Consider the following 16,016-nt stretch of genomic DNA (forward strand, 5'->3'; position numbering starts at 1 on the left):
AGGCTATCTTATCTGGCTTTATGGAATGCTGAACTTCAACAGCTAACAGCCATTGAGCCATATGAACTGGTTGCACCCTGGAATCTGTTGATCAGAGAAAATAATTTTCCTTCAGTAACATCCAGATAATAGTCCAAACTCTAGCAGTTCTTTCCGCTTAGCATTTCAGCTGAAATTTTTGATAAGGAAGTAAAGCTTCTTGTTCTGCAACAGGTCAGGAGTTCTCAACAGGAAATTAATTTTTCTATTAGATGCTTTGCCATTGGAATGCACCTCAATCAGCACATTTAACTAAAACCCACCCAGTCCTCTAGAAATTATCTCATTGAAACTGACAGATTCCTCTGGAATGAAAGGTTGTTATTCTAAACAAGAAAAAAGAGGTCAGGCAGTGATCAAAGAAAGCAGGCAGTGGAAAAAGTTCCCGATTTAATATCGCCTGTTTGAATGAGATCTGTGTTGACAGGTACGTGTTCCTGTCCCGCACCCCGGCCCGCTGTCCCCTGTCCCTGACTCCGCTCTGTCTCTCCCCTGTCCCTCACTCCCCTCTCTCACCTGTCCCGCTGTCCCCTGTCCCTCTCTCCGCTCTGTCTCTGCCCTGTCCTTCACTCCGCTCTGTCTCTCCCCTGTCCCGCTGTCCCCTGTCCCTCACTCCGCTCTCTCTCTCCCCTGTCCCTCAATCCGCTCTGTCTCTGCCCTGTCCCTCACTCCGCTCTGTCTCTGCCCTGTCCCGCTGTCCCCTGTCCCTCACCCCGCTCTGTCTCTCCCCTGTCCCTCTCTCCGCTCTGTCTCTCCCCTGTCCCGCACTCCGGTCCCGCAGCCGCGTCCCCCGTCCCCACAGCAACGCCGACACGCCCCGCCCCTCACGCCCCAACAGCAAATCGGAGCCCACATCCCGCGAGTGGCGGCCGCCCCGACCAATGGCCGCAGAGAGCGGGAAGGCGCGGGGGCGGGCCCGGGCGGGGCGCGGTGACGCCATCGCGGCGCGCGCGGTCGCGGAGCCGCCGGGCGCTGCCGGAGCTCGGCCCGCGCCGCCGCCGCCGCCGCGCCATGAGCCAGTTCAGCTTCGGGGCGGCCGCGCCCGGCGGCGCCTTCGGCCTGGGCGCGCCCCGAGCCGCCGCCACCACCACCACGGCCACCAGCGGCTTCTCCTTCTCCGCGCCGGCGCCCGCCCCCGCCTCCACCGGCTTCAGCTTCGGCAGCGCGGCGCCGGCGGCGGGCGGCAGCCAGCCCGCCGGGCTCTTCTCCTTCAGCAGGCCGGGCCCGGCCGCGCAGCCCTCCGGCTTCAGCTTCGGCTCGGCCAGCGCGGCCCCCGCCGCCCCGGCAGCCGCCGCCTTCCCGCTGGGGTGAGAGCCGGGGCCGGCCGGGACGGACGGACAGAGGGAGGGACGGACGGACGGAGGGACGAACAGAGGGAGCGGGGTCCTGTGGGTGCTGGGCGAGGGCTCTGCGGGGAAAGCTGCTCGGGGCGAGCCTTGGCCCTTGTGCCGGCTCTTCCCAGCGCCCCGCAGGGCTCGGCGAGCCCCGGCCCCGGCCGCTGTTGGCACGGGGAGCCCCTGCACGGTGGGGAAGGAGATGTTCCCTGATTGCGGATGGAACGGGGCTGGAGACGCGTGCACGCAGAAAGGCTGAAGCTCTGCTGCCGAATATCAAACGTCTCGTTCTTTCTGACCCGGATGCGGGTTGCTCTGAATGTTTCCCCGGCAGTTTGGGAGGCATTTGACATTCAGGGAAGGCTGCGAGCTCTGGAGCGGTTCTGCAGAACTGCTGCGGGAAAAGCTTGCCAGATGGGAGCTGTGGGAAGGGAGCTCAAATGGGGACGAGCAGACAAAACCAGCCTTGCGTAGAGGCAGTGGAAACGGTGAGCAGAGAGAAGGAGCAGCTTCAGTGTGCTGCCATAAAATGCCCTGTGGTACCTGGGTGGATGGAGGTAATGAAGAGACAGGCAGTAGGAAGAGCCCTAAAGGGGATGGCAGGTGACAGCAGCTGGCTGGAATCTGTTGTCATACCTGGGACACAAGCCTGGCCAGGTGTGCATGTCTTTGAAAGGAGAAAGCCAGCTGTGGACTTGGGTGGATGTGTGTCTCAAGCAGAATGGCTTCCTTTCTTTCCTTTTCTTCCCCAGGACAAACACCCCAAAAGTGACCTTTGGAGCCAGCACTGCCACTCCAGCTGCTGGAATCACGGGGGGCTTTTCTTTTGGTGCTCCTGCAGCAACCAGCACCCCCTCGACCCAGGCAGCAGCCCCGTCTGGCTTTGCCTTTGGCTCTGCTGGCACCAGCAGCAGCAGCACGGCTCCCTCTGGGACAACAGGAGGCTTCACCTTCTCCAGTGGCACCACGAGCCAGGCGGGCACGGCCGGGTTCAGCATCGGCACCGCGGCTGCGCCGGCGACGTCGGCAGGGCTGAGCTTTGGCACGGCCCCTGCAGCTGCTGCCAGCACCAGCACGGCCACCCTGGCAGCTGCCAGCCCAGCAGCAACGCCCTTCAGCCTCGGGGGGCAGCCCGCAGGTGGGTGAGCAGCCTGGGGGTCGTGGTGAGTCAGACTGTGGCAGACACACAGTTTGGGGTCAGTGGGATGGGGCTGTGCTGCAGGCACAGTTTGGGGTCACTGGGATGGGGCTGTGCTGCAGGTACAGTTTGGGGTCACTGGGATGGGGCTGTGCTGCAGGTACAGTTTGGGGTCACTGGGATGGGGCTGTGCTGCAGGCACAGTTTGGGGTCACTGGGATGGGGCTGTGCTGCAGGCACAGTTTGGGGTCACTGGGATGGGGCTGTGCTGCAGGCACAGTTTGGGGTCACTGGGATGGGGCTGGCCCAGCCTCATCCCCAGTGGGCACAGCTGTGAGCAGCAGGTGAGCAGCACTGACAGCACTGAGCCATGGAGTGCCCAGGTGTGCTGAGCAACCACCAAAGGGAGCAGAGGGCACACAGGTGCAGTGCATCAACATGAGGGGTGTAAAAGGCTGGGCTGAAGAACAAGGAGGGCAGCTGCTTGCAGCCTGCTGCGGTGGTTTGGTGTCAGGATGTGTGGGTTGAAGCCCTCTGAAATTGTAGGGTGACACTCTGTGTGTTGTGGCCATCTGAACTGTCCCCTGAGCTGTGACACAGCCTTGGGGGCAGCTGGAGGCTGGGAGCCTTTGGCATGGGGGTGTCTGAGGGTGCAGTGGGGTTGCAGATTCTGCAGCCTCTGGCTTGTGCTGGGGCAGAGTGGAGCGAGGGTCTGGAACCAGAGGTGTTTCTGACAGGCCTGTCCAGGGGCTGCAGTGCTGGGGAGCAATTGCTCTTTAGCCTCTAGGAAGGAAATCCATGTTTTCCTTTTGCTCCTGGTTCCAGGTCTGACCTTTGGGGCTCAGCCTTCAGCGGCAGCCACCAGTACAAGCACAGCAACACTGACCACAAGCACCAGCCAGGCACCCACCCTGACCTTTGGAAGCAAGCTGGGAGGTAGGAAGCTGTTCTAGAAAACAATTCCTGAAGGATTTGGGGAGTCTGCTCTCCTCCTGGCTATAGTTGTCTGTTGGAAGCAGACAAATATCTTATATTGGGGTGTGAGAAGAGGCCACAAGTGTTTGTTCCTGTGGGTTTCCCTGGCATTGGGGATCTGTGACAGCTCCTAGAGCCCTTGCACAGTGTGTCCTGTGGTTCTGATTGTGTCCCACATGCCACATTCTGTTCTGTGCTTGTTTGGGGAGCACAGGGGAAGGGAGGCACAATCTTAAAGGGGCAGATTGTGAAAGACAGGGAGTGGAGGGAGAATAAGAGGAAAAGGAGGTTTCAAATGCTGACATGCCCAAGAACCAGGTGTGGCTGGGCAGGTGGTGCCACCCTCCCAGCAGGGTTGTTGTGCAGGGGGTGGGTGGGAGCTCAGTGTGCTCTGCTTGTACAGCTGGAGCTGTTTGTCCCTGCAGTCACATCCACAGCTGCCAGCACAGCCTCCACCACCAGCACCACCTCAGTGCTGGGCTCCACGGGGCCCTCCTTGTTTGCATCTGTGGCAACTTCTTCAGCCCCAGCCTCCTCCAGCACCACGGGCCTCTCACGTGAGTCTCTGCAGGCACGTTTGTCCCTGGGCCAATCAAGGGGCAGCCAGGCTGCTGCTGCTCCCTGGGGCTGCTGCTGCTCCCTGGGGCTGCTGCTGCTCCCTGGGGCTGCTGCTGCTCCCTGGGGCTGCTGCTGCTCCCTGGGGCTGCTGCTGCTCCCTGGGGCTGCTGCTGCTGCTCCCTGGGGCTGCTGCTGCTGCTCCCTGGGGCTGCTGCTGCTGCTCCCTGGGGCTGCTGCTGCTGCTCCCTGGGGCTGCTGCTGCTGCTCCCTGGGGCTGCTGCTGCTGCTCCCTGGGGCTGCTGCTGCTGCTCCCTGGGGCTGCTGCTGCTGCTGCTGCTGCTCCCTGGGGCTGCTGCTGCTGCTGCTCCCTGGGGCTGCTGCTGCTGCTGCTCCCTGGGGCTGCTGCTGCTGCTGCTCCCTGGGGCTGCTGCTGCTGCTGCTGCTCCCTGGGGCTGCTGCTGCTGCTGCTGCTCCCTGGGGCTGCTGCTGCTGCTGCTGCTCCCTGGGGCTGCTGCTGCTGCTGCTGCTCCCTGGGGCTGCTGCTGCTGCTGCTGCTCCCTGGGGCTGCTGCTGCTGCTGCTGCTCCCTGGGGCTGCTGCTGCTGCTGCTGCTCCCTGGGGCTGCTGCTGCTGCTGCTGCTCCCTGGGGCTGCTGCTGCTGCTGCTGCTCCCTGGGGCTGCTGCTGCTGCTGCTGCTCCCTGGGGCTGCTGCTGCTGCTGCTGCTCCCTGGGGCTGCTGCTGCTGCTGCTGCTGCTCCCTGGGGCTGCTGCTGCTGCTGCTGCTGCTCCCTGGGGCTGCTGCTGCTGCTGCTGCTGCTCCCTGGGGCTGCTGCTGCTGCTGCTGCTGCTCCCTGGGGCTGCTGCTGCTGCTGCTGCTGCTCCCTGGGGCTGCTGCTGCTGCTGCTGCTGCTCCCTGGGGCTGCCAGGCTGCTGCTGCTCCCTGGGGCTGCCAGGCTGCTGCTGCTCCCTGGGGCTGCCAGGCTGCTGCTGCTCCCTGGGGCTGCCAGGCTGCTGCTGCTCCCTGGGGCTGCCAGGCTGCTGCTGCTCCCTGGGGCTGCTGCTGCAGTGGGAGGGGAGCAGGCTGGGCACAGCTTCTCCAAGGGCCCTGCATTCCATGGCTCCTGCAACCTGTTAATGGTGTCTTCTCTTCACAGTGGGTGCCACCTCCACTGGTTCCACTGGGGCAGCCAGTCTGGGGACACTGGGCTTTGGATTAAAGGTTCCTGGAACCACAGCTGCCACCACCAGCACTGCCACTGGTAGGAACAGGATGCTGAAAGTCACTGAAGAGAAGGGAGGCTGAGTTCAGTGCTCTGTGCAGGTGTAAAGGGCCACGTGAGAGTAGCAGCTCAGCAGCTGTGATTTGTAAAGCCCTCAAGTAACTGAAACCAGCACAGTCTGTCTTTCTCTGATCCTTTTCCATCTCTTTGTGAAAACACAGAAGTTCTCTCTCATCCACTGCAGAGGTGCAGGGGAGGAGCTGGGTGTGCTGGCAGTTATTGGTTCTAGCAGTAAAACTTGGGGATATTGACAGGGGTTGGGCTGGGGATGCTTTCATTCCCTCCTTGGCAGAGGTAGGATTTGCTGTTGTTCCCTTCAGAGGGATCTGCTGCAGCTCCTCCAGCCATGGGCAGTGCACCCTGGAGCTGCTCTCTGTCTGACAGGTGCCAGCTGTGTCCCCTTCTGCTGCTTGACTTGAATCTCTTCCTGCAGGGACAACTTCTGCTTCTGGCTTTCCCTTGAACCTGAAGCCATTGACTACCACTGGTGCCATTGGAGCTGTGACCTCCACAGCTGCCACCACCACAGCCACCACAGCCAGGTGGGTGCTTGTTGCCATTGACCCTTTCCTGCCCGGGCAGGAGCAGCTGCAGGGCTCAGGCTGGGCTCTGCAGGAGGAAGGGGAAATCACTGAGACTTGTGGTGTTTGTCCCTCCTGACCTCGTGTCCTGTGCTGCCCTCGCTCCCTCTCAGTGCCCCCCCAGTGATGACTTATGCCCAGCTGGAGAGTTTGATCAACAAGTGGAGCCTGGAACTGGAAGACCAAGAGAAGCACTTCCTGCATCAGGCCACACAAGTCAATGCCTGGGACCGCATGCTGATCGAGAACGGGGAGAAGGTGAGGAGGCCTCCAGAGCAGCCTCATTCTGCTTGCTTAGCTCCTCCAAGGGCTCTGTTACAGGTGCAACAGGCAGCTAGGACATGGTGCACATAGCTCTGAGCTCCCCCTGGGTGCTTTTCACAGTCTGTGTGTCTGTTCTGGCCTTTAGCCTTGGAGTCGGAAATCTGTTCTTTGCCTTTGCTCTGTGATACCAATTTCTCCTAGGGGGGGTCATTCCAAGTTTATTCCATCTTTGGGATGGAATAGGGAGGAGAAATAAGGGAGGATCATTCCTCCCTTACTTCATCTTGGGTCTATAGATCTTTGTGACCGTCTCTTGTTTCCAGTAGAACTTGCATGGTGCTGCTTTCTCCCTCCCACCTCTCTTCTCTGAACAGCTGACTTCTTGGTTTCCAAGGTGTAAGGAAATGTTTTCTGTTTCCAGATTACTTCTTTACACAGAGAAGTGGAGAAGGTGAAGGTTGACCAGAAGAGGTAGGAGACCAGGAGCACTTGAAATGATTTTATTCCTTCTCTGCATTGTCCTGCCTGCTTGTGGGACAGCTCTGCAACATGAAAGGGAAGCATTTGGCATTTCTCTTTGCAGACTGGATCAGGAACTGGACTTCATTCTGTCCCAGCAGAAGGAGCTGGAGGACTTGCTGACCCCTCTGGAGGAGTCTGTGAAGGAGCAGAGCGGGACCATCTACCTGCAGCACGCGGATGAGGAACGGGAGAGGACGTGAGGCACAGACCTGCTGGCCATGGGGATGGGCACTGTGCTGTGCTCACAGCAGCCAGCAGCACATGGAGCTGGCATGGGTGACAGGATTGAACAAGCTCCTGTCAGATATTTAGTCCTGTTTTATGCATGGCAACTTAGATGTTACTATTTAGAAACTGCAGCAGTGAGTGGATGCTTTTGAATCAGCATGAAAAGTACTTTGGTTGTTGGTGTAATTAGCTGTCTGGGAAGAGGTTACTAATTTTGGCATAATATTGGAAAGTTAATGGTTCTTCAGTGCCCACATTGGTGAGAGTAGAGAACTCTGTGTGGCACAAGTCCCCTTGTAAGGCTTTAGTGATGCATCATGGCAGGGTAATTAAAAGGCAGTATTTGTCTGCTTCAACAGATAATGAATCCTGAATCCAGGCTTGCTCCTTCCTTCAGTCCCCCTAAGCCTTGCAGGAAGCCCTCCACTCTCCTGCTTGTCTGTAGATCAAGGGAGGCAGGGGTTTGGAGTCCCTTCATGTGGGTGTGGAGCCTCTCTGGCTGTTGTTCCCAGGTCTCTGCCAATCTTGGCTGCAGATGTGGAAGCTCATTCTGATGGCCCACAGTTGCTGTGACTGGTCTTCAGCAGGTCTCCAGAGCTTTCTTTAACCATTCTGACCTTGTTTCCTGTGTGCTCTGCAGCTACAAACTGGCTGAAAACATCGATGCTCAGCTGAAGCGCATGGCACAAGATCTGAAGGACATCACTGAGCACCTGAACACATCAAGGGGCCCAGCAGACACAAGTGACCCTGTAAGTGCAAGCTTCTTTCTTTATGATTTATATTAATTTGATCTTAATGTTCCTTATGGCTCTACTCAGCAGCTTTTTTCAGTAAAAGTTTCACTTCAGTATTGCAGACTGAGTTTTTCCATGTTCATTTTGAATTTTGCCACCTCAAGCCTAAGGTGAGGAATGTTCTGCTGGTTCCTAGGGCTAAATTAAAATGAGCCAATGCCATAGACATATCATCTAAACTGTGCAGTTTTCTTGCTGGTATGGAGAAGCAAAGTAGCGGCATTGCTGCACACACTTCCCTGGCCAAGTGGCTGCTGCCTTAGGGAAGCTGGGCAAGGAGAAACTTGCCTTTGACTCCTCTTGCTGTTTATGCAGTCTCACAGCTGACTTGCACCTTCTCTCTCTGCTCAGCTTCAGCAGATCTGTAAAATTTTGAATGCACACATGGATTCCCTGCAGTGGATTGACCAGAATTCAGGTGAGCTTTGTCCTGCAGCCTTTTGGGACTGTGAATGGGAAGCAGGAGCATGTGTCTGTGTGTTTGTTCATCCCTGAATTCCTGAGGAAGCCTGAGGAGTCTTCCTCCTCACCTTCAGTGGCACTGTCCCTTCTGGGCTTGAATTCTCCTGCTGTGCCTGATTAGAGGCCTCTGCTGAGAAGTTACTCCTAAAAACTGCTGGTGTTTTACCAAAAAAAGCCTTCCTAAAATGTTTTTCTTCCTCCTGCAAGCAGAACTGTGCAGGGTTGTGTTCTGGGGTGACTGTGACATTAATCCCTTGCTTCTGCCACAGCTGTGCTGCAGAGGAAGGTGGAAGAGGTGACCAAGGTTTGTGAGAGTCGCCGCAAGGAGCAGGAGCGCAGCTTTCGGATCACCTTTGATTGAAACATTCTCATGTTCAAAGGATGGACATAAACACCTCTGTTTTCTGTGCAGGTTTTGAGATCCAACATAATGACCTGGCTTTTGTTTCCTTTTCTTGCAATAAAATGTGTTGTTTGTTCCCAAAGGTGATCTTAGTTGTGTTGGACAGGAGTAGCTGCCTGAAGTTTGTGGGGATGTGTGGTCTCTGTGCTTTAGCTGTGCCTGCAGACTGGTGAGATACACAAATGCTGCTCTGGAGGGCTTGGGGTAGTCTCTGTGTCCAGGAGAGCCAGCAGAGCAGGGAGGCTCCCAGGAGTGAGGTGTGGATATAGTCCTGCAGCAGTACTGTGCAGCACACTTGGCTCTGGAGTCTTAGGACCATAAACTCAATAAGCACACACTAAGGAAGTACCACAATAAGTGCATTTATTTACCTGGCCTCTTCCCTCCCTCCTTGCCACCACAGTGAGTGGGCACTGCCCAGCTCTCAAGAAGAGCCCAGTCCCCAGCTCTCCTTTCCCCACTCTGAGATTGCTGCTCCTGCATTGTCCCAGGTCCAACCACAGCTTTCCCACAGCTCACTGAACTCCACAAGGCTGCTGGTTCTCCATCCCTCACGTGGCAGGAGCGTTCTCTGCAGCAGAGGAGCTGGGGATGGTAGCGTCAGGCTCTGGCAAATGCTTCCTGCTTTTCCCAAAGGCGATGACCAGGGGCTTCCCCTGCAGCTTGTACCCGTTCAGCAGCTGCAGGGCTCTCTGCGCTGACTCTGTGTCTGCAAGGAGAGGGCACAGTGGGCACAGGCTGATCCTAGGGGTGTTCCCAGCTGATGGCCACTCAGCCTGCTCTGACGTGCTGAATGAACACTGCACACATCACTTCTGCCCTGCTAAATCCCCTTCCAACGCAGGGAAAGGACCATGGCACAACAGGAAGATAAAGGAGTGAATTCCCCTGCTTCTCCTTGGAAAGCAGGGATGGCAGGAGGCTGTGACACCTTTGGGAGTCAGGGAAGAACTGGGAGGCACAAGGCAGCAACTCACCAGGGAAGGTGATGAAGGCCTGATCCCTCATGCGGCCGCTCAGGAGGCGGAAATGGATCAGGGGGCTGTCCTCCCTCTGGAACCGAGCAAACAGGGACACCAGGTCCTTCACTCTCACTCGGGGGCCCAGGTTCTTCAAATACAGCACCTGTAACAGGGACACAGAGGGTCAGCCAGCTCTGGCCATGCAAAGACACCTTTCAGCCTGCCCCAAGTCTGCAGAGCTCAAGGTGTGAATTAGCTCAACCCTCACACCCACGTGCTAATGATGGCATTTAGAGGACATGTGGGTGTACAGAGAAAGGCAGCTCTGAACTCAAGGCATCACCCTGCTTGCCTGCATGACAGTTTCAGTCTATTATAAAACAGTTCAGGTTATTTAGTTCAGTTTATTTATAAAACAGTCTATTCAGTTCCTTCTGTTTATTTATAAAATGCAATCATCTCCAGCTACCAGACAGGAACAGTCTGAGTAAGGTGACAGCAGGACTCAGCCAGGCCCAAACAGACAGAGCACATCTTGACAGGTGAGCTGCTGGGCTCACAGGTACACCTCTTGGCCAGGCTGGTGCCTTCCCATCAGAGCCCAAGGTCCTTTTTCCCCCCTGAGTGGAGGCTCCTCTCCCCCTTGGCCTGCAGGATCAGCCCAGCAACTTCAAGCAAAGAAGAGCCTTTGCCTACTGACACAGCTTCAGGGCATCCTGCTGAGCAGGGATAAATCCTGGTTCATGTCAGCTTACCCTGTTGGGCTCTCCTGGATGGTAGGATGAGAACCTGGGAATTTTCCGTAGTTCTTCCTCTGAGAGGCGGTTCCTGAGGATCTCCTCTTCTGGGACAAACTCAACTGGCTCTTTGATAACCACAGGCCTTGGAGGGGACTGGTGGGGCTCTGCTGCAGAAACACTGGGACTTGCTGCCTGTTGTGCTTGCTCCTCCTGGTCTGGAAGTGATGACTCCTCAGTCCTAGACCCCTGTGGGGTCGGGGACAAGCAGGGGTCACTTGCAGCAGACTGGACTTTTTCAGGGCACTTCTTGCTCAGCAGCTCTTGGTAAACACTCTCCAGATGAACCATGGGATCCTTTTCATCTGTTCCCCTCTTCTGAGTGTCATCTAATTCATAACAGAGACATGTGGTGACTACCACCAATAACCTGGAAAACACACAGACTGCAGGAAGAGACACAGAAAGGAGAAACCCTGCTTCACCCCAGCCTCTGTGCCCAGGCCCTGCAGGCTGTTTAAAACAAGAGCAGCTCCAGCTCAGGATGAACCTGCAGAGAGCAGCAGCTCCACCTGTGCTACATCAGAGCTCTTTTCAGAGATACCCTCACTTGCCTATCTGCAGCCACATTTCAGCACTTTCTAGTGACTCGTCCAACACACCTTCCTGCATGTGCAGCAAGGATGGGCCATGCTGCCTTCCTGTACCACTACGTGGAATAGAAACATTTGGCTTTCAAGGACATCAGATTAAGCTCCTGGATTTAAAGAAGGTCCATGACATGGGCTGATCAATGATCTCTTTCAATTCTCTCTGATGGAAATGAGGACAAATGTGAGAGCAGCATCTCCCAGCCTTCAACTGGACCCAATTCCCTTTCAGGGATGCGGCTTTAACAAGTCTTTCCTCCTCTTACCTGCTCTGTGCCTTTGCTTCCTTCCCCCCCTGCAGAGCAGGAACAATCTCCAGTCCCACCCAGGCACTTTGTGTCACTCAGACCTCGAGGCTCTACCAAAGCATCACCCCAGCTCCTCTCCCACGCCCCAAGCTGCTCTGCACTACATGCAACACCTCAAGGAGCTCCAGAAATGCACTTTAAAAGCCTCTAAGTTCTCTTAAAAGAGAACCAACTCTGCCTGCTCCTGGAAGAGAGGCAAATATCTCCTCCCACACAGCGCCAAAGCAGAACCACATCTCCAGGGACAGGCGGCCAGACAGAAACGTGTCGGGCTGGCACTCGGGCTGGCACACGGGCTGGCTGTGTGTGCAGGGAGAGCCCTGGGGGCAGCACCTTGGTGGTAGAGGGCCCTGAGGAAGGAGTGGCGGTCCGTGCCCTGGAAGAGAGCCTGCTCGATCTCCATCTCCCGCCGGCTCAGCTGCTTGCTGCCCGCAAACCTCTGCGGCAGCGCCAGGATGCGCCGCCGCTCCTCCAGCTTCTCCCGGATGGCATCCAGCCGCTCCTGCGTGGCCTCGGGGGCTGCCCCCAGCCCCGAGCCCTGCAAAACAACCACACACAGCTGGGATCAGCAACAGCACGGGCCTCCTCCCCAGAGCCAGCCAAACGGCACAGCCCCGAGCCCTGCAAAACAAGAACGGCTGGGCTCAGCAACTCCGGTATTTTCTGAGAGCCCCGTCGTTGGAAGGAATGAATGAATGTGATTCCATGTTCTTAGAAGGCTAATTTATTATTTCATGATGTGCTGTTGTGTGTTTTTAGGCTTTAAAATTGTTGGAACCCAAGAAATTCCTCTGGCTGCCCTGGAGGACTCAAGACCCTGCCAAGGGGTTCAGAGACCTTGGCACAGAGCCCAAGACCCCCGTGACTTTGATGTAGCCCTTGGAAAAAACAATGATCAACCTTTATATGAAGAATAACAAGCCAGAAAAGTTTAAGTAGAATGACAGTGAATTTATCACAGGGTGAAAAATAGATTTTTTGGGGGTTTTTAGAATGGGGGTTCAGTAGGCAAGACAGAGGAATCTGGGTGTGTCCAGCCTTTCTCCTTCTTCTTGGCCTCCATCTTCTGCTGTGATGGTGGCACTTTTGGGTTGGTTTAAGGCAGAAGCTCACTGTCTAACATAGGTGACAGGTATTGGGAAGGTATGGTAAATAATGCACACGTAGTTTTTAGTATAAAAAGATAACACTGCCCCGAGGTGGTCAGAGTGCCTCTGTCTGACCTGCTGGACAGACCTTGGCAGGCCAGAGACAGAATGTTAGAGATAAGAAACAATAAACAACCTTGAGAATGAGAATGGAAGAGCTCTGACTCCTTCGACTGCTGCAAGCAGGGAGCATCCCTGGGCAAACAAACCTCACTGCAGGGGCCACTCCATGCTGCCAAAGCACACCCCAGCTGCTGGAAGGGCACCTCTGACCCCATCCACCTCCATCAGAACACGCTTCCATGGGGCTGTGGGTGGATTTGCTGCTCTCAAACTCACTTTGAGAATTACTGTGGCAGATCCTTCTGCCTCGGGCAAGAAACAAACCAGGCTTTCCCCCTGCACTGAGCACAACCCAGCAGAGCTTCCCCTGGTACCTCTGCCCCACATCTGCACAGCTTCTGCCACTCACCACTTCACAGCAACCCCCAGGCACAAAAGGCTGTTTATACAGAAAAGCAATTCCCAGAAATCATTTGTTGTACTTTGTTTTCCAAAAAGCTGCCACTTAGCAGCTGAAAATAACAGAAATCTGCACTCAGTACTTTGCCAAGAGCTCCCCAGGCAATCTGAAGTTCTCTCTGTCTCAGCTGACATTATTCATCACTCATGGTGGAATCTTTCACTCAGGGCCTCCACCTCCAAAGCTGCACATCACTACCTGACTTGGGCTTTCTCCCAAAACATTCTCCTCTCAGAACCTGTAAAAGACATACCCTGATGTCACCTTTTTTTTTCTGTCAGAGGATTGTTTTCCATACAATTTTTTTTCTGAACGTCCCAGAACACATTCCATACTAAATATAACAGCTGGTACTGACGACATTGATTTTCATTCTTAAATTAACACCACTCCTCTCTGCACCAAGCTTTAATCAGGCCACACCAGGGCTGGATTTGCATTTAAACACCAAAGCAAGTAATGACCTCAGCTGAAGAGAGGCAAGCCCCTGATTACCACAGACAGCTCTCTCCTGCACACAGCTATCACTCAGGAAGAGGAGACAAAGGCAAGCCAAGGATCAGCCCAAGTTTTGCATTTTCTAATTTGGCAAATTAAGAGCAGGACACTCCAGTGCACCTGACAAAGGACAACCACAAAAGCCTCTTGTCTCTGGAATGTGAAAAAATAAGGGTGAAGGTGGGGGAAGGGGAAAAACCTGCTGGAAGAGCACCCAGGGAGGAGCCAAGGCACTGCCATCACACACTTGGTCTGAGAGCTCTGCACTATTTTCATGTGGCTGTCCCAGGGCCCCTGAAGGACCTGCAAGCCCCTAAGGAGAGCACTCCCTACAAACAGCCATCCCAAATCAGCAATGGGATCCAGGGATCTACCAGGACAATCAGAGGAGGATGTTGAGGTACTTTGAAATATTTTCTCCTTCTCTTCTAGCATTTAAATCCTTCACACACAGGTATAAATGGGTGAAATGATTTGTTTGAGATCAAGGCAGAGGCAGGAATATCCTCACATCCTGCTGTGCTTCCAGAGGCAGGAATATCCTCACTCCTGACTCCACCATAGCTTTTAACACTGACCATTCCACCAAAGAAAAGAGGCCAGAAAAAATGTAGGATAGTGCTGGGCTAAAGGCAAGGGATACAGGAGTGGCCATTCTTTACCAATGGCTTACAAAGAACTGGAATTTTCTACCAGAGTGCCACAGGCTTAGAGGAAGCTGATCACCCTCAGGTGAGAGCAGAGCATGCCCACCTGCCACTGCCACATTTTCTGAAAAGTCCCTTCACCAGGATTTCTTCTCCTGGGAAGCTGAGAAGCCTCAGAGAGAAACGAAAACAATAATTATCTGATTGCTCCTGTGTTTGCTGCTTTGGAATGTGGTCTGGAGATGCTTTACCAACAGGTGAATGTTTGGTTTCATGTGAATTGTTTTTACCTAATGACCAATCGCCATCAGCTGGGTCAGGACTCTGATGAGACAGTCAGGAGTTTTTCAAGATCATTCTTGTTAAGCCTTCTGTCTGTATCCTTTCTCTTTCTTTAGTATAGTTTTAGTATAATATCATAGCATATGTAATATAATACCAGCATTCTGAGAACATGGAGTCAGATTCTCAATCGCTCCTTCATCCTGGGGACCCCAGAAAACACCACACCCACCTTCCTTGCTGAATCCTGGTTCTTCCAGAGCAGGATCTCCGAGTCAGAGAGCCCCAGCTCCCGGAGAGAGGAGGTTTCTTTGTCACTCTCCTGCAGGGCCTGGAACTGTGAGAGGGTCAAAGCCCCCGCAGCCTCTTCCCCAAAGGGTTTGTAAAAAGCTGCGGGGGCGAAGCATCTCCGCTTTGACTTGCACCTGTGAGCCAAAGGAACACAAGAGCACAAACAGCTCAGCACTGAGAACGGGGGGCAGCAAGGGGCTGCTCTCTCCCAAACCACACCAGGTCAGGACTTACTGCTCGATGGAGACACTGGTGTCCAGCTGGTGGTGAAGGAGGCTCTTCAGCTGCCTCTCTCCTTCTGTCTCCAGGTCTTCCAGGAGGAGCTCATCGCTGGACAGGCTGCTGTTCACCCTGGGGCACACAACCACAGCACAGGCACAGGCAGTCAGGCAACGGGGGAAAAACTGCTCAGAACACATCCCTGCTACAGCTCCTCTGCCTCTTGGGCTGTTTTTACAGGATTTAAAAAAACAAGGAACCAAAACTACTTGACCACAGCTCCCTTTAACACTGCCAGAAAAGTCAACAGATTTGGGACTCCTTTGAGAACATTAAAGTACCCCAAGGGGCCTTCGGGTGTTTTTGTATTGTTGGGGGGGTTGTTCGTTCACTTTAAAATCGCATGCCATCATTTTTATTGACCGAAATCGTCTTGCATCAGCATCTAGCCAGACACTGCCAGTTTCAAATGAGTCGGGGAAGAAAGAAGTGAAACCGCGACGCCGAAATGAAACTGTGAATTTCAGCAGCGCTTTTCCCTTTCCGGGGTCACCTGCTCCGGAGCAGACAGACCCCAAACCCACCCCAAACCCGCCCCAAACCCTCCCCAAACCCAGCCCGGACCGTGCCGCGCTGCCGCTCCGGGCCCGGCGCCGCTCGGGCCGCAGCACGGGCGGGTGGCACCGGGCCCGGGCCGTGACCGGCAGCCCGTAGGAGCTCTCTGGGCACCCGGGAGCCCTGGCTGCCCCGCTCACCGGCGCATGGCCCCGCCGCTCCGCTCCGCTCCGCCGGCCCCGGCAGCGCCCGCGGGGAGCGCCGGGAGCCGCCCCGGAAGGAGCGGCCGGGCCGGGCCGGGCCGGGCCGGGCGGCGGCACCGAGCGGGGCCGGGCACCGAGCGGGGCCGGGGCGCTGCACCGAGCGCTGCCCTGCCGTGAGCCCGGACAGGGGACAGGAGACAGGCACCCCCACAAAGACACCCGCCCCGCTCTGCCCCTGAACGGAGGAGAGAAAATTTAATGCAGGGTTGAGAGAAGCACCGGAAGAGATCTCTGGTCAGATGTCGTCACGGGCTAAACAGGCTCAGCGTAGAGATATTAAATAAGATAATTGCTAACAAAACAGAGCAGGATAGAGGGAAGTAAAATCAAACCGTAGAAACAACTTCCCTTCC

The 16,016-nt window shown here is 55.5% G+C and overlaps 2 protein-coding genes across 4 annotated transcripts; one reads left to right on the top strand and one right to left on the bottom strand.

The window, feature by feature from the left end:
- The first annotated feature begins 1,035 nt into the window (after window positions 1-1,035).
- LOC132333793 (nuclear pore glycoprotein p62-like) lies at window positions 1,036-8,662 on the top strand. 2 transcript variants are annotated; one of them, XM_059859230.1, is made up of 12 exons: window positions 1,036-1,346; window positions 2,126-2,511; window positions 3,337-3,447; window positions 3,912-4,043; window positions 5,198-5,302; window positions 5,757-5,865; window positions 6,018-6,162; window positions 6,590-6,639; window positions 6,752-6,886; window positions 7,559-7,670; window positions 8,067-8,133; window positions 8,447-8,662. In XM_059859230.1, exons 1-12 carry the CDS (start codon window positions 1,051-1,053, stop codon window positions 8,536-8,538), a joined length of 1,740 nt encoding a protein of 579 aa, XP_059715213.1. In that variant the 5' UTR covers window positions 1,036-1,050; the 3' UTR covers window positions 8,539-8,662. The 2 variants fall into 2 exon arrangements, with proteins under 2 accessions (XP_059715213.1, XP_059715214.1); XM_059859231.1 differs by lacking the exon at window positions 5,198-5,302.
- A 264-nt stretch (window positions 8,663-8,926) lies between these two features.
- Window positions 8,927-15,684, bottom strand: RBM41 (RNA binding motif protein 41). Of its 2 annotated transcripts, XM_059859281.1 has the most exons (7): window positions 15,601-15,684; window positions 14,861-14,977; window positions 14,568-14,760; window positions 11,571-11,775; window positions 10,298-10,668; window positions 9,558-9,705; window positions 8,927-9,289 (listed from the first exon to the last, which is right to left on the bottom strand). In XM_059859281.1, exons 1-7 carry the CDS (start codon window positions 15,606-15,608, stop codon window positions 9,132-9,134), a joined length of 1,200 nt encoding a protein of 399 aa, XP_059715264.1. In that variant the 5' UTR covers window positions 15,609-15,684; the 3' UTR covers window positions 8,927-9,131. The 2 variants fall into 2 exon arrangements, with proteins under 2 accessions (XP_059715264.1, XP_059715263.1); XM_059859280.1 differs by lacking the exon at window positions 15,601-15,684 and having other exon boundaries at window positions 14,861-15,312.
- Between the last annotated feature and the right edge of the window lie 332 nt (window positions 15,685-16,016).

The sequence above is a fragment of the Haemorhous mexicanus genome, chromosome 14 (assembly GCF_027477595.1).
Source record: "Haemorhous mexicanus isolate bHaeMex1 chromosome 14, bHaeMex1.pri, whole genome shotgun sequence".
Classification (NCBI taxonomy): Eukaryota; Metazoa; Chordata; class Aves; order Passeriformes; family Fringillidae; genus Haemorhous; species Haemorhous mexicanus.